This window comes from Mobula hypostoma, chromosome 2 (genome assembly GCF_963921235.1).
Source record: "Mobula hypostoma chromosome 2, sMobHyp1.1, whole genome shotgun sequence".
NCBI lineage: Eukaryota > Metazoa > Chordata > Chondrichthyes > Myliobatiformes > Myliobatidae > Mobula > Mobula hypostoma.
In genome coordinates this window covers 160606467-160632852 of record NC_086098.1, presented here as the reverse complement: position 1 = coordinate 160632852, position 26386 = coordinate 160606467, and the positions used below count along the sequence as shown (strand labels likewise).

The 26386-nt window shown below is 43.0% G+C and overlaps 1 protein-coding gene across 4 annotated transcripts in view; it reads left to right on the top strand.

The window, feature by feature from the left end:
- Window positions 1-26386, top strand: part of tubd1 (tubulin, delta 1) — a 64007-nt gene that overhangs the window by 3634 nt on the left and 33987 nt on the right. For all 4 annotated transcript variants that reach the window (XR_010017055.1, XM_063040946.1, XM_063040945.1 and 1 more), the window contains 2 exons: window positions 5884-6100; window positions 12931-13162. Coding sequence is in view for 3 of the 4 variants with exons in the window: in XM_063040946.1 (XP_062897016.1) it covers window positions 5884-6100; window positions 12931-13162 (449 nt within the window). In the remaining variant the exon portion in view is untranslated. The remainder of the gene's footprint in view (window positions 1-5883; window positions 6101-12930; window positions 13163-26386) is intronic.

The window sequence follows — 26386 nt, the reverse complement described above, 5'->3', positions numbered from 1 at the left end:
CTTTCCCCATTTAAATAATAGTCTGCTCGTTTATTACTTCTGCCAAAGTGCATAACCATACACTTTCCAACATTGTACTTCATTTGCCACTTCTTTGCCCATTCTTCCAATCTATCCAAGTCTCTCTGCAGACTCTCCGTTTCCTCAGCACTACCGGCCCCTCCACCTATCTTCGTATCATCAGCAAACTTAGCCACAAAGCCATTTATTCCATAATCCAAATCGTTTATGTACAATGTAAAAAGAAGCGGCCCCCACACGGACCCCTGTGGAACACCACTGGTAACCGGCAGCCAACCAGAATAGGATCCCTTTATTCCCACTCTCTGTTTCGTGCCAATCAGCCAACGCTCTATCCACGTATGTAACTTTCCCATAATTCCATGGGCTCTTATCTTGTTAAGTAGCCTCATGTGTGGCATCTTGTCAAAGGCCTTCTGAAAACCCAAATATACAACATCCACTGCATCTCCCTTGTCTAGCCTACCTTAAATTTCCTCAAAAAACTGTAGTAGGTTTGTCAGGCAGTATATTCCTTTAAGGAATCCATGCTGAGTTCTGCCTATCTTGTCATATGCTTCCAGGTGCTCTGTAACCTCATCCTCAACAATCGACTCAAACCACTTCCCAACCACCGATGTCAAGCTAACAGGTCTATAATTTCCTTTTTGCTTCCTTGCCCCATTCTTAAATAGCGGAGTGACATTTGCAATCTTCCAGTCCTCCGGAACCATGTCAGAATCCATCGACTTTTGAAAGAGCATCGCTAATGCCTCCGCAATCTCCACAGCTACTTCCTTCAGAACACGCAGGTGTATTCCATCTGGTCTGGGAGATTTACCTACCTTTAGACTATTCAGCTTCCTGAGTACTTTCTCTGTCGTAATTGTGACTTCTCTTTCCTGCCACCCTTGAGTGTCCGGTATACTGCTGGTGTCTTCCTCAGTGAAGACTGATGCAAAATACTCATTCAGTTCCTCTGCCGTCTCCTTATCTCCCATTACAATTTCTCCAGCATCATTTTCTATCGATCCTATATCTAAGGATTTGTGAAAGGAAAATTATGTCTGACGAATCTCATAGAATTTTTTGAGGATGTAACTAGTAGAATGGATAGGGGAGAACCAGTGGATGTGGTATATTTGGATTTTCAAAAGGCTTTTGACAAGGTCCCACACAGGAGATTAGTGTGCAAACTTAAAGCACACGGTATTGGGGGTAAGGTATTGATGTGGATAGAGAATTGGTTAACAGACAGGAAGCAAAGGGTGGGAATAAACGGGACCTTTTCAGAATGGCAGGCAGTGACTAGTGGGGTACCGCAAGGCTCAGTGCTGGGACCCCAGTTGTTTACAATATATATTAATGACTTGGATGAGGGAATTAAATGCAGCATCTCCAAGTTTGCAGATGACACGAAGCTGGGCGGCAGTGTTAGCTGTGAGGAGGATGCTAAGAGGATGCAGGGTGACTTGGATAGGTTGGGTGAGTGGGCAAATTCATGGCAGATGCAATTTAATGTGGATAAATGTGAAGTTATCCACTTTGGTGGCAAAAATAGGAAAACAGGTTATTATCTGAATGGTGGCCGATTAAGGAGAGGTGCAACGAGACCTGGGTGTCATTATACACCAGTCATTGAAAGTGGGCATGCAGGTACAGCAGGCGGTGAAAAAGGCGAATGGTATGCTGGCATTTATAGCAAGAGGATTCGAGTACAGGAGCAGGGAGGTACTACTGCAGTTGTACAAGGCCTTGGTGAGACCACACCTGGAGTATTGTGTGCAGTTTTGGTCCCCTAATCTGAGGAAAGACATCCTTGCCATAGAGGGAGTACAAAGAAGGTTCACCAGATTGATTCCTGGGATGGCAGGACTTTGATATGAAGAAAGACTGGATGAACTGGGCTTGTACTCGTTGGAATTTAGAAGATTGAGGGGGGATCTGATTGAAACATATAAAATCCTAAAGTGATTGGACAGGCTAGATGCAAGAAGATTGTTCCCGATGTTGGGGAAGTCCAGAATGAGGGGTCACAGCTTGAGGATAAAGGGGAAGCCTTTTAGGACCAAGATTAGGAAAAACTTCTTCACACAGGGAGTGGTGAATCTGTGGAATTCTCTGCCACAGGAAACAGTTGAGGCCAGTTCATTGGCTATATTTAAGAGGGAGTTAGATATGGCCCTTGTGGCTACGGGGATCAGGGGGTATGGAGGGAAGGCTGGTGCAGGGTTCTGAGTTGGATGATCAGCCATGATCATAATAAATGGCGGTGCAGGCTCGAAGGGCTGAATGGCCTACTCCTGTACCTATTTTCTATGTTTCTATGTTACTCTCACCTGTCTTTTACTCTTTATATACTTGAAAAAGCTTTTAGTATCCTCTTTGATGTTATTTGCTGGCTTCCTTTCATAGTTAATCTTTTCCCTCTTAATGACCTTCTTAGTTTCCTTTTGTAAGGTTTTAAAAACTTCCCAATCCTCTGTCTTCCCACTAATTTTTGCTTCCTTGTATGCCCTCTCCTTTGCTTTAACTTTGGCTTTGACTTCTCTTGTCAACCATGGTTGCATCCTTTTTCCATTCGAAAATTTCTTCTTTTCTGGAATATACCTGTCTTGCACCTTCCTCATTTCTCACATAAACTCCAGCCACTGCTGCTCTGCCGTCTTTCCTGCCAGTGTCCCTTTCCAGTCAACTTTGGCCAGTTCCTCTCTCATGCCACTGTAATTCCCTTTACTCCACTGAAATACCGACACATCAGATTTCGGCTTCTCTTTTTCAAATTTCACAGCGAACTCAATCATGTTATGATCACTGCCTCCTAAGGGTTCCTTCACCTCAATTTCTCTAATCCCCTCTGGTTCATTACACAATACCCAATCCAGTACAGCTGATCCCCTAGTGGGCTCAACAACAAACTGTTCTAAAAAGCCATCTCGCAGACATTCTACAAATTCTCTCTCTTGAGATCCAGTGCTGACCTGATTTTCCCAAGCTACTCGCATGTTAAAATTCCCCACAATTATCATAACGCTGCTCTTCTGACAAGCCTTTTCTATTTCCTGTTGTAATTTGTAGTCCACATCCCTGCAGCTTTTTGGAGGCCTATAAATAACTGCCATCAGGGTCCTTTTACCCTTGCAATTTCTTAGCTCAACCCATAAAGATTCTGCCCCTTCTGATCCTATATCACCTCTTTCTAATGATTTAGTATCATTTCTTACCAATAAAGCCACGCCTCCCCTTCTGCCTACCTTCCTATCCTTCTGATACACCATGTATCCTTGGATGTTCAGCTCCCAGAGACATGCATCCTTTAGCCACATCTCAGTGATGGCCACAATATCATACCTGCCAATCTGTAGCTGTACGACAAGATCATCCACCTTATTCCTTATGCTGTGTGCATTTAAGTATAATACCTTTATGGAAAGCAAAAGCAGGTTGCTTTAAGATTTACTGATGTGTTGTGAAAATTAACACAATTGGGAAAGTGTTGTGCTTTGACTGATTTGTCTGCCATTTATTATTTGAGAGCACTTTGCTAATTCCAGTCTCAAAGGTTTCAAAGGTACATTTAATGTCAGAGAAATGTACACAATATACATCCTGAAATGCTTTTTCTTCGCAACCATCCACGAAAACAGAGGAGTGCCCCAAAGAATGAATGACAGTTAAATGTTAGAACCCCAAAGTCCCCCCCCAGCTCCTTCCTTCCGTGTGTAAGCGGCAGCAATCCCCCCTGCCCCCACTGTCTCTTTAGTTAAGATACTGCTTCTGATTGAGTTTTTCAGATATTCAGATCTATAATCCTCTAAAATGGGTTCCCAACCTAGGGTCCACCAACCCCTTGCTTTATGGTATTGGCATAAAAAAGGTTGGGAACCCCTGCTTTAAGTCAACTGAGAATTAAATCAAATTAAGCTGATAAGTGCATAATCTCAAAATTATTATTTAAGCTATTTGAAATACTTGTATTTTTAACAGCACACTCAATGATTCAAAGGTTTATTTATTTTCAAAGTATACAACTCTGAAACTCTCCGTTTCTGTCGGCTGGGTAAGTCTAGGGCAGACAATCTCCGGCCCTGCCAAACATGTGAGATTGAGGTTTGAGCCCACTCTGAAAGCCCCTGTTTGTGTTGATGATGCGTGATTTGTTACCCTGTTAGAAATAAGTACCACAAAATAACAGACAGTACACCACATACAATTATATGATTTAGTTTCATAATTCTTAATTTGACTAAAGAGTTAGTAAAGAAAAAGCAAAAAACAGAGAAGGGACCATTTTAATGTGCAGTCTAATGTGCACAATTTGGAGCTCATGGTTTCCCCTTCACCGATTCTCTTTCAATCTCCCTGTGCTTCGTCAAATCATGGCCCCGCTCTGTGTCGAGTCCTATGACCTCTTCTGTCCGGTGTCTTCTCCCACCGAACAAAAACCCAGATCACTCTGGTGTCAGGCACACAACACAAAAACACACTCCCTTTATTGGACGGCTCACATTCCAAAGCACCCATTATCTCTTACCATAACCCAAACACTGCTTCTAAAGAAAGACCATTATGTTAGCATTGAAACCTTTTCCAGGGTGTTCACTTTGAAATTCTCCAATCCTCTGGCTAGCCATGAAACCAGGAATGAAAAGAAAAGTGAGGCAGCGTGATCATCAACAAATTCCACCTTCCCGCAAAAAAAAACAGAAAAAAGAAGGCACATCAAGCCCCAAACCCCTTCACCCGCACAAAAATCAAACAAAGCGGGTCAGACACGTCAACTCCCAAATCCCCCACCCCATGCAAAAAAAAAACCCGAGAAGATCGGGTGAAGAAACACAGAATATAAAAATGATAACACTGAAATTTAGAGTCTATAGTCCAAAGTCCATATCCAAAATGCAGAAAAAACCTGGAAAATATTCTCTGGGCCTGGGAACAGCGGTAGGCTGTCCCCTCACCGGTACAGAGCAATTGATCAAAAGGCAGACAGTCGACGCTCACCCTCTGCTCTCACTTCAATGTTTCAATCTCCCTCGTCACTTTAGTCGGTGAACAATGGAAGCTTTATTTGGTGAAATGGAGCCAAATATTGGCTTGCGCCCCATCCTGCAACCTACCCCTATGAGGCTCATGCACACTACCTCCCAGAATCTTCTTGGACTGTCGGAACACCCAAATGACCTCCAAACTTCCACCTTGATGGTTCAATTGCCTTCGTCAAAGAATGGAAATTTTAATTGGTAAAATGAGGTCAAACATCAGCTCGTGTGCCATCCTGCAGTCTTCTCACTACAAGGTTCACTGCCTCTGCCTCCCGGAATCCTCTCAGAAACTGCAGAGCGCTGAAGCACCCAAACGATCTCCAAACTGCAAAACACGGGCTCCAATAGTTCCATAATCACAGTCAACACAAGAAACAAATGTAAAACACATAAAATACGTGAAAAAGATAGCTTAACGATCTATCCAGAAAATGTCGACTGAAGGAGCATTGTATGCAAGCGCCATCTCACACAATTCAATAAGTAAGACATTATAGGCTCGTATTCTAGTCACTATTGCATTCCTGTTTTGGGATCTTGTATTCAAAATGAAGCTTCATTTAATACAGTCAAGCTATGACCACTTCAGTAAAATACCCCATTGACTTTAAAATGCATTGTGTGAGTATTAGTGTATTATTGTCACATACTGCGATATAGTGAAAAACTATTCTTGTATACTGTTCATACAGGTCAAATTATTACACAATACATTAAAGTAGAAAAAGGTAGAACAATTACAGAATGCAGAATAAAGAGTAACAGCTCTCCAGTAAATAATGTGTAAGATCATTACAAGGGTAGTGAAGTTTTGTTTTCTCTGTGTTTTAATGCTCAGGTTTTGCGTTCATGGTCCCCGACACGAAGAAGCTGTGATGGACCTGGTCCAACGGGAGGTTGAGAAATGTGAGCGGCTCAGTGGTTTCTTGACGATGATGAGTCTGGCTGGAGGGACTGGGTCCGGGTTGGGTACATTTGTTACTCAGTGCTTGCGGGATAGATACCCACACTCATTGATACTAAATCAACTCACGTGGCCTTATGGAACTGGAGAGGTAGGCTACATTTCTGCCCCATTGAAAAGTTTGTACAGATGTAGTGTCCCACTTACGCTGATGTAGGTGCAGAGTGACAAAACTTAAACAACATTGTCAGCAGGATATAAATTGACTGCTAACCTGGAATCTTTGTAGAAATATATTTATAGAGCCTGTGGTTTTTTTTCTACGTGGCCCAATAGTCAACAACAATCGCTAGAATGAAAACTTGGTTTTGTCTACAATGGTGCATTCCGGGGAGCAGCACCCACAAAGCTGCAATATGCTCTTTTATACCTGTGGGATCAATTGTACTGCAAAAAGGAGCGGATCTGCTGTGTCTAAAGTTGTTAAGCCAAATTGGGAAGGTCATGAGAAATAAAGTGTCTTCAAGAGGATGTAGAGCAGCTGAATGAGTAGGTACCAGCATGACGGATGATATACAATGTGGGAAAATATGAGGTTAACCTCTTGGGTTCAGCATTTGTCAGGAGATGGGAAGGTGATGTTCCAGGGAACAGGGTGTTCATGTACATTTAGGAACTAACATGCAGATGCAGCCACAGGTAGAAAGGCAAATAATATATTGATTTTTAATGGTAGAGAATTTTGGTACAAAAGTAAAGATGTCTTTATGATATCACATGTGAATAATGTGTACAATTTTGGTCTCCTTTTTTAATAATAAAGAATATACTTGCCATAGAGAGGATATAATGAAGATCCACTACACTGGTTCTTGCTTTGTGGGTCCATCATATCAGAGGAGCTCTCGTAGCCCAGATCTCTATTTAGAATCAAGAAAAATGAAATGAAGCCTAATTCAAATGTACAAGTTTCATAGAAAAATCAATGGGGATGACTTTTTCTCTAGCTGAGGAGCCTCAAAATATGTGATAGAACACTTAGGCCAGATTGTCCTGGGGAGAGTGAAGAAGAGATTCAGTTCAGCATTGACAGATGGTCGTGTTGGTGTACTGTCCCATTGGAGAGATGTTGTCTTTTAGAACATTGAATTGTGGAGCAAATTATAGGCCTTTTGGCCCATGATGATGTGCCAACTATTTAACCTAGTCTGAGATCAAACTAACCCTTCCCTACCACGTAGTCTATTTTTCTTTCATCCAAGTGCCTATCCAAGTCGCTTAAATATTGCTAATGTGTCTCTTTCTACCACCACACTCTGTGTTGGAAATAAAAACTTACCTCTGACATGCCCCCTATACTTTCCATCAATATCCTTAAAATTATCCCCTCTTGTAGTAGCTATTTTCATCCTGAGAAAAAGTCTTGGGTTGTCCACTCAATCTATGCCTTCATCTTATCATCTTGTACACTTCTGTCAAATTACCTCTCATCCTTCTTCACTCCGAAGGGAAAAGCCCTAGCTTGCTGAATTTATAAGAGATGCTCTCTAATCCAGAGAATATTCTGGTAAATCTCCTCTGAACCAACTCTAAAGCTTCCAAAATTCAAAAGTAAATTTATTATCAAAGTACACCTATGTCACATATACTCATCCTTCCAATAATAAGTCGACCAAAACTGAACTCAATACTCCAAGTGTGGTCTAACCAGGGTTTTATAGAGCTGCAACATTACCCTGTGGCCTTGCTAAGCTAATGTCATTAGTGGAAGTAGAGGATTCCATGACACTGTTGAAAGAAGACTAACCAAATAGAAGTATTTTGTTTTCTATGAAACATTGATAAAACGCTAAAGTACTGTATCATGCAAGTTTTTGTGCGAGTTCTATTTTTAGTGTCAGATGAAACACTGCCGTTAGCTGTGAGTAAGGTGGAGGGACACGTGAAAGAACATCTGTCAAGAGATTTGGATTAGAGAAGATGGCATTCAGATTCCTTAAGAAATGACAAATTCTGCAGAAGTTGGAAGGCTTACTTGAGACATTAACTCTGTTTCCCTTTCCTCATAGGCTTCCTGATCAGTTGAATGTTTCTAATTCTACATTTTTATTAACTTTAGGTTTCTCCCTGGCACCTTTTGGCATCTACCATTAATCATTCTGAATTTTGCCTCAAACATGTCTTTGTATCTTTAATGTTTCACCCCACACTGTTCAATATTAAAGTTTGCCCAACAATGTAACTTTACAAACAAGAAAAAATCCATAGGTGCTAGAAATCCAAGCAACACACACAAAATGCTAGAGGAACTTAGCAGGCCGAGCAGCATCTACAGAAAAAAATACAGTGGATGTTTCGGGCCGAAAACTTTCATCCTGCCATCCTGAGTTCCTCCAGCATTTTGAATGTAACTTTACTTTGTTCACCTTGTTCTTTGTCAGAATCCTATTCCAGATTTATACTCCTAGACTGCTGCTGGGTAAGTTTTGAAATGATATTCTATGTAAACCATATGCATAAACAGCAAAAGTAGTCCCTGTTGAATGCCACTGCCACTCCCTCCTATATTTCAATCTGATTTGCTACCTGGAACCCACATTTACTGATTTCTGGTTTGTAGTCACCTGGCTATGAATTCTACAAATCAGAAGCAAAATATCACGAGTTCTGATGAAAGGTCGTCAACCTGAAACATTGAAATTGTTTCCCTGTTCATAGATGCTGCTTGAACTCAATACTACCAGCACTTTCTATTTATATTACCCATTCTTCAACTTGTTCACAATTGCATGTTCAGACTTGAATTTAATATTTTAATCTGACGTTGGATTCATCAGTATCTCAATATCCACAAAACCCAAATGAAAGTAACTCATTCACAATCCCTTGGAGCTGTAAATAAAAGACTGTTGAAGATCTGCAATTCTAACATATTGCATTAGTCATATAAAATGTACCCATCTGTTACTTATTCAAAACTTTGTTTTGACAATTAACATTAAAAAGGATACTAAGGGTTTTTTTTTAAATATATGAAGAGTAAAAGAGAGACACGGGTAGATATAGGACTGATTGAAATGATGCTGGAGAAATTATAATGGCTAACAAAGAGATGGCAGAGGAACTAAATGAGTATTTTGCATCAGGCTTCACAGTGGAAGACATTTGCAACATACCTGATGGCCAGAGGTCTCGGGGAATAGAATTAGGTACAGCCAAGATTACCAGAGAAAAAGTGCTTGGGAAGCTAAATGGACTAAGAATAGATAAGTCTCCCAGACCGGAAGAGGTGCACCCACGGGTTCTGAAGGAGGTGACTTTGGAGATCGTGAGGCATTGGAAATGATCTTCCAGGAATCAATAGACTGGCATGGTTCCGGAGGACTGGAAGGTCGCAGATGTAGTTCCCCTGTTTAAGAAAGGAGGGAGGCAGCAAAAAGAAAATTACAGACCTATTGGTCTGACATCAGTAGTTGGAAAGTTATTGGAGTTGATCCTCAAGGACAAGGTTATGAAATACCTCGAGGTGCATGACAAGATAGACTCAAGCCAGCATGGTTTCATGAAGGGAAGATCCTGCCTCCCCAACCTATTAGAATTTTTTAAGGTAATCTCAAATAAGATTGATAAGGGAGAGGCTGTGGATGTTGTGTATTTGGATTTTCAAAAGGCCTTCGATAAGGTGCTGCATAAGAGGCTGCTTAATGAGATGAGAGCCCATGGAATTACAGGAAAGATATTAGAATGGATGGAGCATTGGCTGATAGGCAGAAAGCAAAGGGTGGGTATAAAGGGATCCTATTCTGATCGGTTGCCGGTTACTAGTGATGTTCTGCAGGGGTCGGTGTTGGGGCTGCTTCTTTTTACAATGTATATCGCTGATTTAGATTATGGACTAAATGGTTTTGTGGCTAAGTTTGCAGATGACACCAAGATAGGTGGAGGAGCAGGAAGTGTTGAAGAAACGGAAAGGTTGCAGAGAGACTTGGTCAGTTTAGGAGAGTGGGCAAAGAAATGGCAGATGAGATACAATGTTGAGAAATGTACGGTTGTATATTTTGGAAGGAGAAATAATCGGGCAGATTATTATTTAGATGGGGAGAAAATTCAAAAATCAGAAGTGCAAAGGGACTTGGGGGTCCTTGTGCAGGATATCCTAAAAGTTAACTACCAGGTTGGATCGGCAGTAAGGAAAGCGAATACTATGTTGGCATTCATTTCAAGAGGAATAGTGTATAAGAGTAAGGAGGTGTTGATGAGGCTCTATGGGGCACTGGTGAGACCTCATTTCGAGTACTGTGTGCAGTTTTGGGCCCCCTATCTTAGAAGGGATGTTCTGATGTTGGAGAGAGTTCAGAGAAAATTTACGAGGATGATTCCTGGAATGCAGGGGCTAACATATGAGGAGTGTTTGTCGGCTCTTGGACTGTATTCATGAGAGTATAGAAGAATGAGAGGGGATCTGATAGAAACATTTCGAATGTTGAAAGGGTTGGACAGAGTAGATGTGGACAGGCTGTTTCCCTTGGTGGGTGAGTCCAGGACAAGAGGCCACAGTCTTAGAATTAGAGGGTACCCATTTAAAACAGAGATGAGGAGAAATTTTTTTAGCCAGAGGGTCGTGGATTTATGGAATTCGTTGCCACATACAGCTGTGGAGGCCCGATCATTGAGGGTGTTGAAGGAGGAGATTGATAGGTATCTAATTAGTCAGGGTGTCAAGAGATATGGGGAAAAAGCTAGAAATTGGAACTAGATGGGAGAATAGTTTAGCTCATGGTGAAGTGGCAGAGCAGACTCGATGGGCCGAATGGCCTACTTCTGCTCCTTTGTCTTGTGATCTTGTGAACTTAATCCATTTGGAATCCAGGTCATATTTTCATTTTCTTTGTGTTCCTGTAATGGGTAATATTTAATAGTTTTCACTGAGCTGAGCACATTTGTTACTGATAGCAATGTTTTTGTAATACAAAAAAGCCTGGAATTACAAACATTTTGAAACTAATCACAAGTGTAAAAATATTTGAGATGTTTAATCACTGTTTAACTGTGTTAAACTATTTTGCTTTATAATATATGCTGTATTGTTCTGGCTTCCAATTATGAGGCCTTTAGCACATGAAGTGTTTGCTGGTCCTCAAGGCAATGCTCTCAATACTCTTACTTCACAATAATCTACTCTGTTGCACTTTCCCATTACCACCCCTTGGATCTCCCACCAACCATTGACTATAGGGGTGATTCATATTACCAATTAACCAAACAGCCAGCATGTCATTGGAATGTAGAGTGACTGGAACACCCAGAGCAAACTCACATGATCACAGAGAATTTGCAAGCTCCACACAGTTTGTTCTAAGGGCAGGGGTTCCCAACCTTTTTTATGCCAGGTTGGGAACCTCTGTTCTAGAGGTCAGGATCAAATCTGTGCTGTTGATGCTGTGAGCCAACTACACCATCTGGAGTACGATGGTACTGCCCTGACTGACGGATTTGTTGTAAGAAAGGAATTTATGCAGACAAGATTTAGACTCTTTTCAATTTAGTAAAATGAGAGGTGAACTTATCAAATTATACCATATTCTTGATAGGCTTGAAGCAATATTAAAACAATAGAAATGTTAGTGGGTCTTACAACTGGAACTCTAAAGTTAAGCTTGTGTAGTAACTGGTGTGATGTTATTGCAGGTCGGGGCTTTGGAACTTGAACTTCAGTTCTGGCACTGTCTGTAAGGAGTGTTTATGTTCTGTCTGTGACCATGTGGGTTTCCTCCAGCGATCTGGTTTTCTTCCACAGTCCAAAGACAGACGGGTTGGTGGGTTAATCGGTCATTGTAAATTGTCCTGTGATTAAGTTAGTGTTAAATTGGTAGATTGGATCATAGGGTCCAATGGCCTGTTCCGTGCTGTATGTCAAATAAGTTAAATTATAGGTGGGACAAGGCAGCAAGACATGAAGTAATAAAGGAAGTTTACTGTAGCCACCAGAGGATAATACAACAAAGGGCACCAGTTAGGCACTGAAATATTTTGCAAGATTGATTCAAGGGTACTTGATAATGCACCAGGGTATGGGATGGTCCAACATTATGTGAGAATATTTCTAACAGAGTCATAAAAAAGTTAATGCTGAACCATTTAAACTGCCTACTCCCATCAACCTGCACTAGGACTATAGCCCTTCGTACCCCTATTATCAGTGTACCTATCCAAGGTTCTCTTAAACATTGAAATCAAGTTCACATGCACCACTTGCACTGCCAGCTCATTCCACACTCTCACCACCCTCTGAGTGAAGACGTTTCCCCTCATGTTCCCCTTAAACTTTTCACCTTTCACCTTTAACCCGTGACCTTTAGTTGTAAGTCTCACCCAACCTCAGTGGAAAAAGCCAGCTTACATTTACCTAATCTATACCCCTCATAATTTTGTATACCGCTATCAAATCTCCCCTCAATCTTCTACATTCCAAGAAATAAAGACCTAACCTATTCAATCTTTCCTTATAACTCAGGTCCTCCAGTCCTGGCAACATCCTCAGAAATTTTGTCTGTACTCTTTCAACCTTATTAATATCTTTCCTCTAGGTAGGTGACCAAAACGACACCAATTACTCAAAATTAGGCCTCACCAATGTCTTAAACAACTTCAACATAATATCCCACCTCCACAATACCTTGATTTATGAAGGCCAAAATGCCAAGAGCTTTCTTTACGACCCTATCTACCTGTGACGTCACTTTCAATGGATTATGGACCTGTATTCCCAGATCCCATGTTCTGCAGCACTCTTCAGTGCCCTACTGTTCACTGTGTAAGACCTACCCTAGTTGGTTCTGCTAAAGTGCAACAATGGGATAATCAAAGGGATGTTCCACTAGGGTAACATAACACGGAAGGCTAATTACAGCCAGTAATGATCTCATAGGCATTTTGTGTTATTAGATTTCACTATTGCTTAAGGAGAGTTCTCTTTTTCAGGTGATTGTCCAGAATTACAACACAGTGCTGACATTGTCTCACTTGTATCAGTCATCTGATGCACTACTCATTCATGAGAATGACATCATTCACAAGATTTGTTCGCAGTTATTGAATATAAAACAGATCTCCTTCACAGATATCAACAAAGTAATTGCTCATCAACTTGGAAGTGCCTTGCAACCAGCATGCACCAGACTGCATGCAACAGAATATAGTTCAAATCCTCTTGGTAAGAGAAATCTACCAGTTTTAGATTGTGTTCTTTTCCATTTGTTCCTTTCCCCAAGTTTCATTGTTTGTGGTACCTTTATAATCAGACAATGAGTATTTTCTTTTACTAAAGATTGCAAATTTTATAATGGGAAGATAATGAACTTTCGATGTTGTAAATTTAGTCAAAAAAAAGAAATGAATATGAAATTTCCTAAGCTGAAATCAGACATATAAATGAAACAGGAAAGAACTTCAGCAGAAACTTAAAGGGCGGGGGAACAAAATGGGCCATGAAATATCTTTGGTGGGTTGATTAAGGAAAATGCAAAGACATTTTATACATACACTCTGGCCTCATTATTAGGTACACTGAGTGCATGTTCATAGTCTAGTACTCTTGTAGCCCATCCCCTTCAAGGTTCAATGGGTTGTCTGTTCAAGATGCGCCTCTGCACACCACTGTAGTAACAGGTGGTTGTTTGAGTAACTGTCGCCTTCCTGTCGGCTTGAACCAGTCTGGCCATTGTCCTTTGGCCTCTCTCATTAACAAGGTATTTTCACCCACAGAACTGCCACTCACTGAATGATATTTTTCACACCATTCTGTAAACTCTAGAGACTGATATGCATGAAACTCCCAGAAAATCAGCAGTTTCTGAGATGTTCAAGCCACCCCATCTGGCACCAGCGGTCAAAGTCACTTAGACTATAAGTAGGTGCAGAATTAGGCATTTGACCCATTGAGTTACTCCCCAGTTTCATCATGGCTGATCCACTTTTCCTCTCAGCCCCCATCTACTGCCTTCTCCCCATATCCCTTCATGCCCTGACCAATCTAGAATCTGTCAGCCTCTACCATAAATATACGTAAAGACTTGGCCTCCAAGGCTGCCTGTGGCTTGAATCCCATAGATTCACCATTCTGGCCAAAGAAATTCCTCCAAATATTCTTTCTAAAAGGATACCCCTCTATTCTAAGGCTGTGTCTTCTGGTCCTAGACTCTCCCACCATATGAAACATTCTCTCCACATCCACTCTATTGAGCCCTTTCACCATTCGATAGGTTTCGTTTAGGTTGCCCCTCGTTCTTCTGAATTCTAGTGAATACAGGCTCGGAGCCACTAACTGCTCTTCATATGACGAACTATTCAATCCTGGAATCATTTTCATGAACCTTCTTTGAAGCCTGTACAGTTTCAGTACGTCCTTTCTAAGATAATAGATAATAGACAATAGGTGCAGGAGTGGGCCATTCAGCCCTTCGAGCCAGCACTGCCATTCAGTGTGATCATGGGTGATCATCCACAATCAGTCCCCCGTTCCTGCCTTCTTCCCATATCCCTTGACTCCACTATCGAGGGGCCCAAAACGTTACAAATGCTGGAGGGACTCAGGATGCCAGGCAACAGCTATGGCAGAGAGTACAGTCGACGTTTCAGGCCAAAACTCTGGTAGGAATGGAGAAAAAAGGCTGAGGAGTAGATTTAAAAGGTGGGAGGGAGGGGAGAGAGAACCACCAGGTGATGGGTGAAACCTGGAGTGGGAGGGAAGCAGTGAAGAGCTGGGAAGTTGATTAGTGAAAGAGACAGAAAGCCATGGAAGAAAGAAAAAGGGGAGAGGAGCACCAGAGGGAGGTGATGGGTGGGCAAGGTGATAAGATGAGAGGGGGAGAAGGGGATGGGAAATAGAGAAAGGAGGGGTTGGAGGTATTACCGGAAGTTTGAGAAATCAATGTTCAAGCCATCAGCTTGGAGGCTATTCAAACGGAATATAAGATGTTGTTGCTCCAACCTGAGTGTGGCCTCATTGCAACAGTGGAGGAGGCCATGGATGGACCTATCGGAATGGGAAGTGGAATTACATCCTTGCTTTTATGTTCTCGTCCTCTTGAAATGAATGCCAGCATTGCATTTGCCCTCTTCACTATTGACTCAATCTGCAAGTTAAACTTTGGGGAATCCTGCACAAGGGCTCCCTGGTCCCTTTGCACCTCAGATTTTTACATTTTCTTTCCATTTGGAAAAGACTTCACCCTTTCATTTCTTCTACCAATGTGCATGACCATACACTTCCCAACACTGTATTCCATCTGCCACTTCTTTGCTCATTCTCCTAATCTGTCTGTGTCCCTCTGTAGTCTCTCTACTCCCTCTAAACTACTTGCCCCTTCACCTGTCTTCATGTTGTCCACAAACTTTGCAATATCCACGTCATTGACATATAACGTAAAAAGAAGTGATCCCAACACATGCCCCTGTGGAAACCCACTAGTCACTGGCAACCAACCAGAAAAGGCTCCCTTTATTCCCACTGTTTGCCTCCTGCCAATCAGCCACTGGTTTATCCATGCTAGAATCTTCCCTGTAATACCATGTGCTCTGAACTTGTTGAGCAGCCTCATGTGCGGCACCTTGACAAAGGCCTTCTGAAAATCCAAGTACGCACATCAACTAGCTATCCTGTTTGTTATTTCTTCAAAGAATTCCAACAGATACGTCAAGCAAGATTTTCATTTGAGGAAACCGTGCTGACTACAGCCTATTTTATTACGTGCCTTCAAATACCCCGAAAACTATATCCTTAACAATTGATTGCAACATCTCTAATCACTGTGGTCAGACTAACTGGCCTATAATTTCCTTTCTTCTGCTGCTCTCCCTTCTTGAAGAGTGGAGTGACATTAGCAATTTTACAGTCTTCTGGAACCATTCCAGAATCTAGGGATTCTTCAAAGATCATTACTAATGCTTCCACAATCTCTTCAGCCATCCCCTTCAGAACCTTGGAGTGTACACCATGTGGTCCAGGTGAATTATCTACATTCAGACCTTTAAGTTTCCCAAGAACCTTCTCCCTAATAAGGGCAACTTCACACACCTATGACCCCTGGCACTCTGGAACTTCCACCATATTGCTATTGTCTTCCGCAGTGAAGACTGACACAGAATACTTATTCAGATTGTCCACCATTTCCTTGTTCCCCATTACTACCTCTCCAGCATCCTTTTCCAGTGGTCCAACATCCATTCTCGCCTCTCTTTTACACTTTATGTATCTGAAGAAACTCTTGGTATCCTCTAATATTACTGGCTAGCTTACCGTTGTATTCCATCGTTTCCTTAATTAATTGTTTAGTTGCCTTCTGTTGGTTTCTCAAAGCTTTCCAATCCTCTAACTTCTTACTAATTTTTGCTCTATTACAGTGGCATGCAAAAGTTTGGGCACACCGATCAAAATTTCTATTACTGTGAATAGCTAAGCGATTAAGAGATAAGAGATAAACTGATTTCTAAAAGCCATAAAGTTAAAGATGACACATTTCTTTAATATTTTAAGCAAAAAAACTTTATTTCCATCTTTTACAGTTTCAAAACAACAAAAATGGAAAAGGGCTCGAAGCAAAAGTTTGGGCACCCTGCATGGCAGTACTTAGTAACACCCCCTTTGGCAAGTATCACAGCTTGTAAACACTTTTTGTAGCTAGCTAAGAGTCTTTCAATTCCTGTTTGTGGGGGGCGGTTTCGCCTATTCTTCCTTGCAAAAGGCTTCCAGTTCTGTGAGATTCTTGGGCCGTCTTGCATGCACTGCTCTTTTGAGGTCTATCCTCAAAAGTGTAAAGGTAGTAAGGTAGAGGGGCTAAAGTGTGTGTACTTCAATACAAGAAGCATCAGGAACAAAGGTGATGAACTGAAAGCTTGGATACATACATGGAATTATGATGTAGTAGCCATTACAGAGACTTGGCTGGCACCAGGGCAGGAATGAATTCTCAATATTCCTGGATTTCAGTGCTTTAAAAGGGATAGAGAGGGGGTAAAAGGGGAGGAGGGATGGCATTACTGGTCAGGGATACTATTACAGCTACAGAAAGGGTGGAAATGTAGCAGGATCCTCTTTTGAGTCAGTATGGGTGGAAGTCAGGAACAGGAAGGGAGCAGTTACTCGATTGAGGGTATTCTATAAGCTCCCTGGTAGCAGCAGAGATACAGAGGAGCAGATTGGGAGGCAGATTTTGGAAAGGTGCAAAAAATAACAGGGTTGATATCATGGGTGTCTAGGATGGATTCCTGTCGCAGTATGTTGACAGGCCGACTAGGGGGAATGCCATACTAAATCTAATATTAGATAACGAATCGGATCAGGTCACAGATCTCTCAGTGGGTGAGCATCTGGGGGACAGTGACCATCACTTCCTGGCCTTTGGCATTATCATGGAAAAGGATAGAATCGGAGAGGACAGGAAAATTTTAAATTGGGGAAGGGCAAATTATGAGGCTTTAAGGCTAGAACTTGTGGGTATGAATTGGGATGATGTTTTTGCAGGGAAATGTACTATGGACATGTGGTCGATGGTTAGGGATCTCTTGCAGGATGTTAGGGATAAATTTGTCCCGGTGAGGAAAATAAAGAATGGTAGGGTGAAGGAACCATGGGTGACAAGTGAGGTGGAAAATCTAAGCAACACACATCAAAGTTGCTGCCTGGCCTGCTGCGTTCACCAGCAACTTTAATATGTGTTGCTTGAATTTCCAGCATCTGCAGAATTCCTCGGGTCTGAGGTGGAAAATCTAGTCAGTTGGAAGAAGGCAGCATACATGAGGTATAGGAAGCAAGGATCAGATGGGTCTATTGAGGGATAGCAAGAAAAGAGCTTAGGAAGGGGCTGAGGAGAGCAAGAAGGGGACATGAGAAGGCCTTGGCGAATAGGGTAAAGGAAAACCCCAAGGCATTCTTCAATTATGTGAAGAAAAAAAGGATGACAGGAGTGAAGGTAGGACCGATTAGAGATAAAGGTGGGAAGATGTGCCTGGAGGCTGTGGAAGTGAGCGAGGTCCTCAATGAATACTTCTCTTCGGTATTCGCCAATGAGAGGGAACGTGATGCCGGTGAGGACAATATGAGTGAGGTTGATGTTCTGGAGCATGTTGATATTAAGGGAGAGGAGGTGTTGGAGTTGTTAAAATACATTAGGACGGATAAGTCCCCGGGGCCTGACGGAATATTCCCCAGGCTGCTCCACGAGGCGAGGGAAGAGATTGCTGAGCTTCTGGCTAGGATCTTTATGACCTTGTTGTCCACAGGAATGGTACCGGAGGATCGGAGGGAGGTGAATGTTGTCCCCTTGTTCAAAAAAGGTAGTATGGATAGTCCGGGTAATTATAGACCAGTGAGCCTTACGTCTGTGGTGGGAAAGCTGTTGGAAAGGATTCTTAGAGATGGGATCTATGGGCATTTAGAGAATCATGGTCTGATCAGGGACAGTCAGCATGGCCTTGTGAAGGGCAGATCGTGTCTAACAAGCCTGATAGAGTTCTTTGAGGAGGTGACCAGGCATATAGTTGAGGGTAGTGCAGTGGATGTGATCTACATGGATTTTAGTAAGGCATTTCACAAGGTTCCACATGGTAGCTTATTCAGAAAGTCAGAAGGCATGGGATCCAGGGAAGTTTGGCCAGGTGGATTCAGAATTGGCTTGCCTGCAGCAGGCAGAGGGTCATAATGGAGGGAGTACATTCGGATTGTGGGGTTGTGACTAGTGGTGTCCCACAAGGATCTGTTCTGGGACCTCTACTTTTCGTGATTTTTATTAACGACCTGGTTGTGGGGGTAGATAGGTGGGTTGGCAAATTTGCAGATGACACAAAGGTTGGTGGTGTTGTAGATAGTGTAGAGGATTGTCGAAGATTGCAGAGAGACATTGATAGGATGCAGAAGTGGGCTGAGAAGTGGCAGATGGAGTTCAGCCTGGAGAAGTGTGAGGTGGTACACTTTGGAAGGACAAACTCCAAGGCAGAGTACGAAGTAAATGGCAGGATACTTGGTAGTGTGGAGAAGCAGAGGGATCTGGGGGTACATGTCCACAGATCCCTGAAAGTTGCCTCACAGGTAGATAGGGTAGTTAAGAAAGCTTATGGGGTGTTAGCTTCCATAAGTCGAGGGATAGAGTTTAGGAGTCACGAGGTAATGATGTAGCTCTGTAAAACTCTGTTTAGGCCGCACTTGGAGTTCTGTGTCCAGTTCTGATTGCCTCACTATAGGAAGGATGTGGAAGCATTGGAAAGGGTACAGAGGAGATTATCAGGATGCTGCCTGATTTAGAGAGTATGGATTATGACCAGAGATTAAGGGAGCTAGGGCTTTACTCTCTGGAGAGAAGGAGGATGAGAGGAGATATGATAGAGGTATACAAGATATTAAGAGGAATAGATAGAGTGGGCAGCCAGCGCCTTGTCCCCAAGGCACCACTGCTCAATACAAGAGGACATGGCTTTAAGGTAAGGGGTGGGAAGTTCAAGGGGGATATTAGAGGAAAGTTTTTTACTCAGAGAGTGGTTGGTGCGTGGAATGTACTGCCTGAGTCAGTGGTGGAGGCAGATACAGTAGTGAAATTTAAGAGACTACTAGACAGGTATATGGAGGAATTTAAGGTGGAGGCTTATATGGGAGGCGGGGTTTGAGGGTCGGCACAACATTGTGGGCTGAAGGGCTTGTACTCTGATGTACTATTCTATGTTTTATGTTCTATCCACAGATTTTCGATGTTGTTGAGGTCAGGGGACTGTGAGGGCCATGGCTAAACCTTCAGCTTGCGCCTCTTGAGGTAGTCCATTGTGGATTTTGAGGTGTGTTTAGGATCATTATCCTGTTGTAGAAGCCATCCTCTTTTCATCTCCGTCTTTTTTACAGATGGTGTGATGTTTGCTTCCAGAATTTGCTGGTATTTAATTGAATTCATTCTTCCCTCTACCAGTAAATCTTCCCTGTGCCACTGGCTGCAACACAAGCCCAAAGCATGATCAATCCACCCCCATGCTTAACAGTTGGAGGGGAGTTATTTTCATGAAATTCTACACCCTTTTTTCTCCAAACATACCTTTGCTCATTGTGGCCAAAAACTTAAATTCACAAGGTTCAAAGGAACATCTAAACAAGCCTGATGCATTTTGGAAACAAGTCCTGTGGACTGATGAAGTTAAAATAGAACATTTTGTCTGCAATGACGAAAGGTATGTTTGGAGAAATAAAGGGTGCAGAATTTCATCAAAAGAACCCCTCTCCAACTGTTACGCACGGGGGTGGATCGATCATGGTTTGGGCTTGTGTTGCAGCCAGTGGCTCGGGGAACATTTACTGGTAGAGGGAAGAATGAAGACAATTAAATACCAGCAAATTCTGGAAGCAAACATCACACCATCTGTAAAAAAGACGAAGATGAAATGTGGATGGCTTCTACAACAGGATAATGATCCTAAACACACCTCAAAATCCACAATGGACTACCTCAAGAGGCGCAAACTGGAGGTTTTGCCATAGCGCTCACAGTCCCCTGACCTCAACATCATCGAGAATCTGTGGATCGACCTCAAAAGAGCAGTGCATGCAAGACAGCCCAAGAATCTCACAGAACTAGAAGCCTTTTGCAAGGAAGAATGGGCGAAAATTCCCTAAACAAGAACTGAAAGACTCTTAGCTGTCTATAAAAAAGCATTTACAAGCTGTGATACTTGCCAAAGGGGGCATTACTAAGTCCCGACCATGCAGGGTGCCCAAACATTTGCTTCGGGCCCTTTTCCTTTTTTGTTATTTTGAAAATGTAAAAGATGGAAATAAAAAAGTTTTCTTGCTTAAAATATTAAAGAAATGTGTCATCTTTAACTTTATGCCTTTTGAAAATCAGTTCATCTTTTACTCACTTCGCTATTCACAGTAACAGAAAATTTGACTGGGGTGCCCAAACTTTTGCATACCTATGTATATGCCCTCCCTTTGGCTTTTATTTGCTCTAGTTAGCCAAGGTTGTGTCATCTTGCCCTTAGACTATTTTTTCCTCTTTGAAATGTACAAGGGGTGATTGATAAGTTCATGGCCTAAGGTAATTTTAGAAAACTTAGCACATTCATTTTTCCTACATATACACACTTAGTTCCAGTGGTCGTGGAGCATATGGATCCTTTCTTTGTAGAAGCCGTGTCTTGGACCTCCAGAACTGGTCCACAGCATGGGTGATTGATAAATTTGTGGCCTAAGGCAGAAGGAGATGAGTTATTAACTTCAAACTTTCTGCATTTTCACTCAAAGAGTTGCACTGCACATGCATTTAATGAGAGCTACATAACTCACCTCCTTCTACCTTAGGCCACGAACTTATAATCACCCCTGCTGTGGACCACTTCTACAAAGAAGGGTTCCGCATGCTCCACGACTGCTGGACTAAGTGTATAAATGCAGGAGGGGACTATGTTGAAAAATAAATGTGCTAGGTTTTCTAAAATTGACTCCTTCCACCTTAGGCCACAAACTTATCAATCACCCCTCGTGTATATATATCCTGTGCCTTCTGGATTGCATGCAGAAATCCCAGCCATTGCTGCTCTGCTGTCATCCCTGCCAGTATTCTTTTCCAATCTCATGCCTCTGTAATTCCCTTTACTCCACTGTAATGCTGATACATCTGATTTTAGTTTCTCCTTCTCAAATTTCAGGGTGAGTTGATCATGTTATGATCACCAGCCCTAAGTGTTCTTTTACCTTAAGCTCTCTAATCAATTCCCGTTACCTTGCACAACAATCAACCCGGAATTTTGGTTCTAAAAAGCCATCTCGTAGGCACTCAAGAAGTTCCCCCTCTTAGGATCCAGCACCAACCTGATTTTCCCCAATATATTGAAATCCACCATGACAGTTGTAACATTGCTCTTCTGGCATGCATTTTCTATCTCCCATTGTAAACTGTAGGCCACATCCTTACTACTGTTTGGGGGTCTGGATACAACTTTGACCAGGGTCATAAGGCAATGCATTTCTCACATGTCCTTATTCCCAATCAGGTTTGATCACCTGAATTTATGTATGTACCTGGCTCGTCAGTCCCTATCTCATTCCATTTGTGCAAAAGTTCTTTCTGTTCATCTGCTGATCTCGGCTTAAAGAAGGTCTGCTTAAGTCTTTAGGTTTCAGCAGCTGAATAATTACAGCAATATATTTCAAAGGGTAAAGTAATAAGTTGTGCTGTACCTTTTTTGCTAGAGGGATGCTTATCTCCGTGCACATACTGTTTAAACTTTTCAGAATATGCTTTTCCCAGTTCACCTACAAAAAAAGCTGATTTCAGATATCCAGAAACATCAGAGCCAATAAATCTGACATTGCTTTATAAAACCAGATAACTAGCTCTTGATTCAGCAGTTAAAGTAAGATTGCATTGTTCGTACCATAATTTTGCTGATTTGTAAAATGCCCTAAATTATGTAATGGTAAGCTCAAAGAAAAACAATAGGCATACAGGTGTCCCCCGCTTTTGGAACGTTCGCCTTATGAAACCTCACTGTTACGAAAGACCTACATTAGTTACCTGTTTTCTCGCTCTTAAACTTTTCGATGATTTTAAGTTCCCTGGCCCCCACCGCTTTACTTTCACCATGGATGTCCAGTCCTTATATACTTCCATCCCCCATCAGGAAGGTCTCAAAGCTCTACGCTTCTTTTTGGATTCCAGACCTAATCAGTTCCCCTCTACCACCACTCTGCTCCGTCTAGCGGAATTAGTCCTTACTCTTAATAATTTCTCCTTTGGCTCCTCCCACTTCCTCCAAACTAAAGGTGTAGCTATGGGCACCCATATGGGTCCTAGCTATGCCTGCCTTTTTGTTGGGTTTGTGGAACAATCTATGTTCCGTGCCTATTCTGGTATCTGTCTCCCACTTTTCCTTCGCTACATCGACGACTGCATTGGCGCTGCTTCCTGCACGCATGCAGAACTCGTTGACTTTATTAACTTTGCCTCCAACTTTCACCCTGCCCTCAAGTTTACCTGGTCCATTTCCGACACCTCCCTTCCCTTTCTAGATCTTTCTGTCTCTGTCTCTGGAGACAGCTTATCCACTGATGTCTACTATAAGCCTACTGACTCTCACAGCTATCTGGACTATTCCTCTTCTCACCCTGTCTCTTGCAAAAACGCCATCCCCTTCTCGCAATTCCTCCGTCTCTGCCGCATCTGCTCTCAGGATGAGACCTTTCATTCTAGGACGAGGGAGATATCTTCCTTTTTTTAAAGAAAGGGGCTTCCCTTCCTCCACTATCAACTCTGCTCTTAAACGCATCTCCCCCATTTCACGTACATCTGCTCTCACTCCATCCTCCCACCACCCAACTAGGAATAGGGTTCCCCTGGTCCTCACCTACCACCCCACCAGCCTCCGGGTCCAACATATTATTCTCTGTAACTTCCGCCACCTCCAACGGGATCCCACCACTAAGCACATCTTTCCCTCCCCCCCCCTCTGCTTTCTGCAGGGATTGCTCCCTATGCGACTCCCTTGTCCATTCTTCCCCCCCATCCCTCCCCACTGATCTCCCTCCTGGCACTTATCCGTGTAAGCGGAACAAGTGCTACACATGCCCTTACACTTCCTCCCTTGCCCCAAACAGTCCTTCCAGGTGAGGCAACACTTCACCTGTGAGTCGACTGGGGTGATATACTGCGTCCGGTGCTCCCGATGTGGCCTTTTACATATTGGCGAGACCCGACACAGACTGGGAGACCGCTTTGCTGAACATCAACGCTCTGTCCGCCAGAGAAAGCAGGATCTCCCAGTGGCCACACATTTTAATTCCACATCCCATTCCCATTCTGACATGTCTATCCTCGGCCTCCTCTACTGTAAAGATGAAGCCACACTCAGGTTGGAGGAGCAACACCTTATATTCCGTCTGGGTAGCCTCCAACCTGATGGCATGAACATCGACTTCTCTAACTTCCGCGAAGGCCCCACCTTCCCCTCGTACCCCATCTGTTACTTAATTTTATGCACACATCCTTTCTCTCCCTCTGTCCCTCAGAATATACCTCTTGCCCATCCTCTGGGTCCCCCCCCCCACCTGTCTTTCTTCCCGGACCTCCTGTCCCATGATCCTCTCGTATCCCCTTTTGCCTATCACCTGTCCAGCTCTTGGCACTATCCCTCCCCCTCCTGTCTTCTCCTATCATTTTGGATCTCCCCCTCCCCCTCCAACTTTCAAATCCCTTACTCACTCTTCCTTCAGTTAGTCCTGACGAAGGGTCTCGGCCTGAAACGTCGACTGCACCTCTTCCTAGAGATGCTGCCTGGCCTGCTGCGTTCACCAGCAACTTTGATGTGTGTTGCTTGAATTTCCAGCATCTGCAGAATTCCTGTTGTTCGCTAACAGAAGGTGTTTTCACTGTTACAAAAAAAGGCAGCGCGCGCCCTGAGCAGCTAAGCTCCTTCCCCTGGAACGGCATTCTAGCAGGCGTTGCTTAAACACGTGCCTGTAAGCAGCCGTTAGCAAGATGAGTTCTAAGGTACAGTATCGGAAAAGCCTAAAAGAGCTCGTAAGGGTGTTACACTTAGCATAAAACTAGACATAATCAAACATTTCAATCATGGTGAATGAAGTAAGGACAAAGTGAGTTTGGCTTGTGGAAGTTGACGAAGATGATGTTGAAGAGGTTTTGGCATCCCATGACCAAGAACTGATAGATGAAGAGCTGATGCAATTGGAAGAGGAAAGGATAACAATCGAAACCAAATGTAGTAGCGAAGGGATCAAAAGTGAAGTCGTCCAGGAACTGAACGTGAAGCAACTGCATGAGATTTTCACTGCAATGATAAAGTACGACTAATTTTCAAAGGGTACGTAGGTTTAGGGCAAATTTGTAAGATGGTTTGAGTGCTTACAAAGAACTGTATGATAGAAAAATGCACGAGGCTAAGCAGTCAAGCATACTGTCATTTTTCAAGCCTTCCACAACAGACGACGAATCTCGACCTTCGACATCAAGGCAGGCAGACATGGCAGGCAGGTCATCCTCTTCTCTGATCGATGAGGTGACACCCAAGTGTCCCACCACCCCAACCCCCGGGCTGCGGACCGACATATTGCCGCGGAGAATGCAGCGGTAGCTGGGACGCACCCAACACATCTTTAAGAAAAAAGCTGAAATAAGCTAATTAATTAGGTGCTGCTATGACGCAATCGGCGATCACCTCTGATCTGGCCGACATTTACGTGCCGTGCGGCACCTAATTAATTAGCTTGTTTATTTCGGCTTTTTTCTTAAAGATGTGCTGGGTGCGTTCCGGCCACCGCTGCATTCTTCGCGGATCGGTATCTGTCCGCGGCCCGGGGATTGGGGTGGTGGGACACTGAGGTGTCGTCTGTTTCCATCAGGGCAGGCAGGTCGTCATCTTCTATGTCTGCCTGCCTCGATGTCAAAGGTGAAGGTTCATCGTCTGCTGTGGCTGATGTGGAAGGCTTGCTTGACTTCTTAGCCTCGTGCATTTTTCTATCATACAGTTCTTTGTAGGCACTCAAACCATCCTGCAAATATGCCCTAAACCAATGTACCCTTTCAAAATTAAAGTCGTACTTTATCATTGCAGAGAAAATCTCATGCCGTTGCTTCACGTTCAGTTACTGGATGACTTCACTTTAGGTCCGTTTGCTACTACATTTGGTTTCGATTGTTATCCTTTCCTCTTCCAATTGCATCAGCTCTTCATCTATCAGTTTTCTGTCATGGGATGCCAAAACCTCTTCAACATCATCTTCGTCAACTTCCACAAGCCAAACTCACGTTGTCCTTACTTCGTTCACCACGATCGAAACGCTTAATCATGTCTAGTTTTGTGCTAAGTGTAACACCCTTACAAGTTCTTTCAGGCTTTTCCGATACCTTAGAACTCATCTTGCAAATGGCTGCTCACAGGCACGTGTTTAAGCAAGGCCGGTGAGAATGCAGTACCGAATCCGGGGGAGAGCAGCTGCTTTTTCTTCGCACACTGCCTTTTTTCGTAACAGTGAAAACACCTTCTGTTAGCGAAAACAGGTAACTAATGTAGGGCTCTCGTAACAGTGAGGTTTCGTAAAGCGAGTGTTCAAAAAGCAGGGGACACCTGTAGTCAGCATGGCTTTCTCAAAGGCTTACGAGCCTCATTGAATTTTTTGAGGATGTGACTAAACACATTGATGAAGGTAGAGCAGTAGATGTAGTGTATATAGATTTCAGCAAGGCATTTGATAAGGTACCCCATGTAAGGCTTATTGAGAAAGTAAGGAGGCATGGAATCCAAGGGGACATTGCTTTGTGGATCCAAAACTGGCTTGCACACAGAAGGCAAAGAGTGGTTGTAGATGGGTCATATTCTGCATGGAGGCCAGTGACCAGTGGTGTGCCTCAGGGATCTGTTCTGGGACCCCTACTCTGTGATTTTTGCA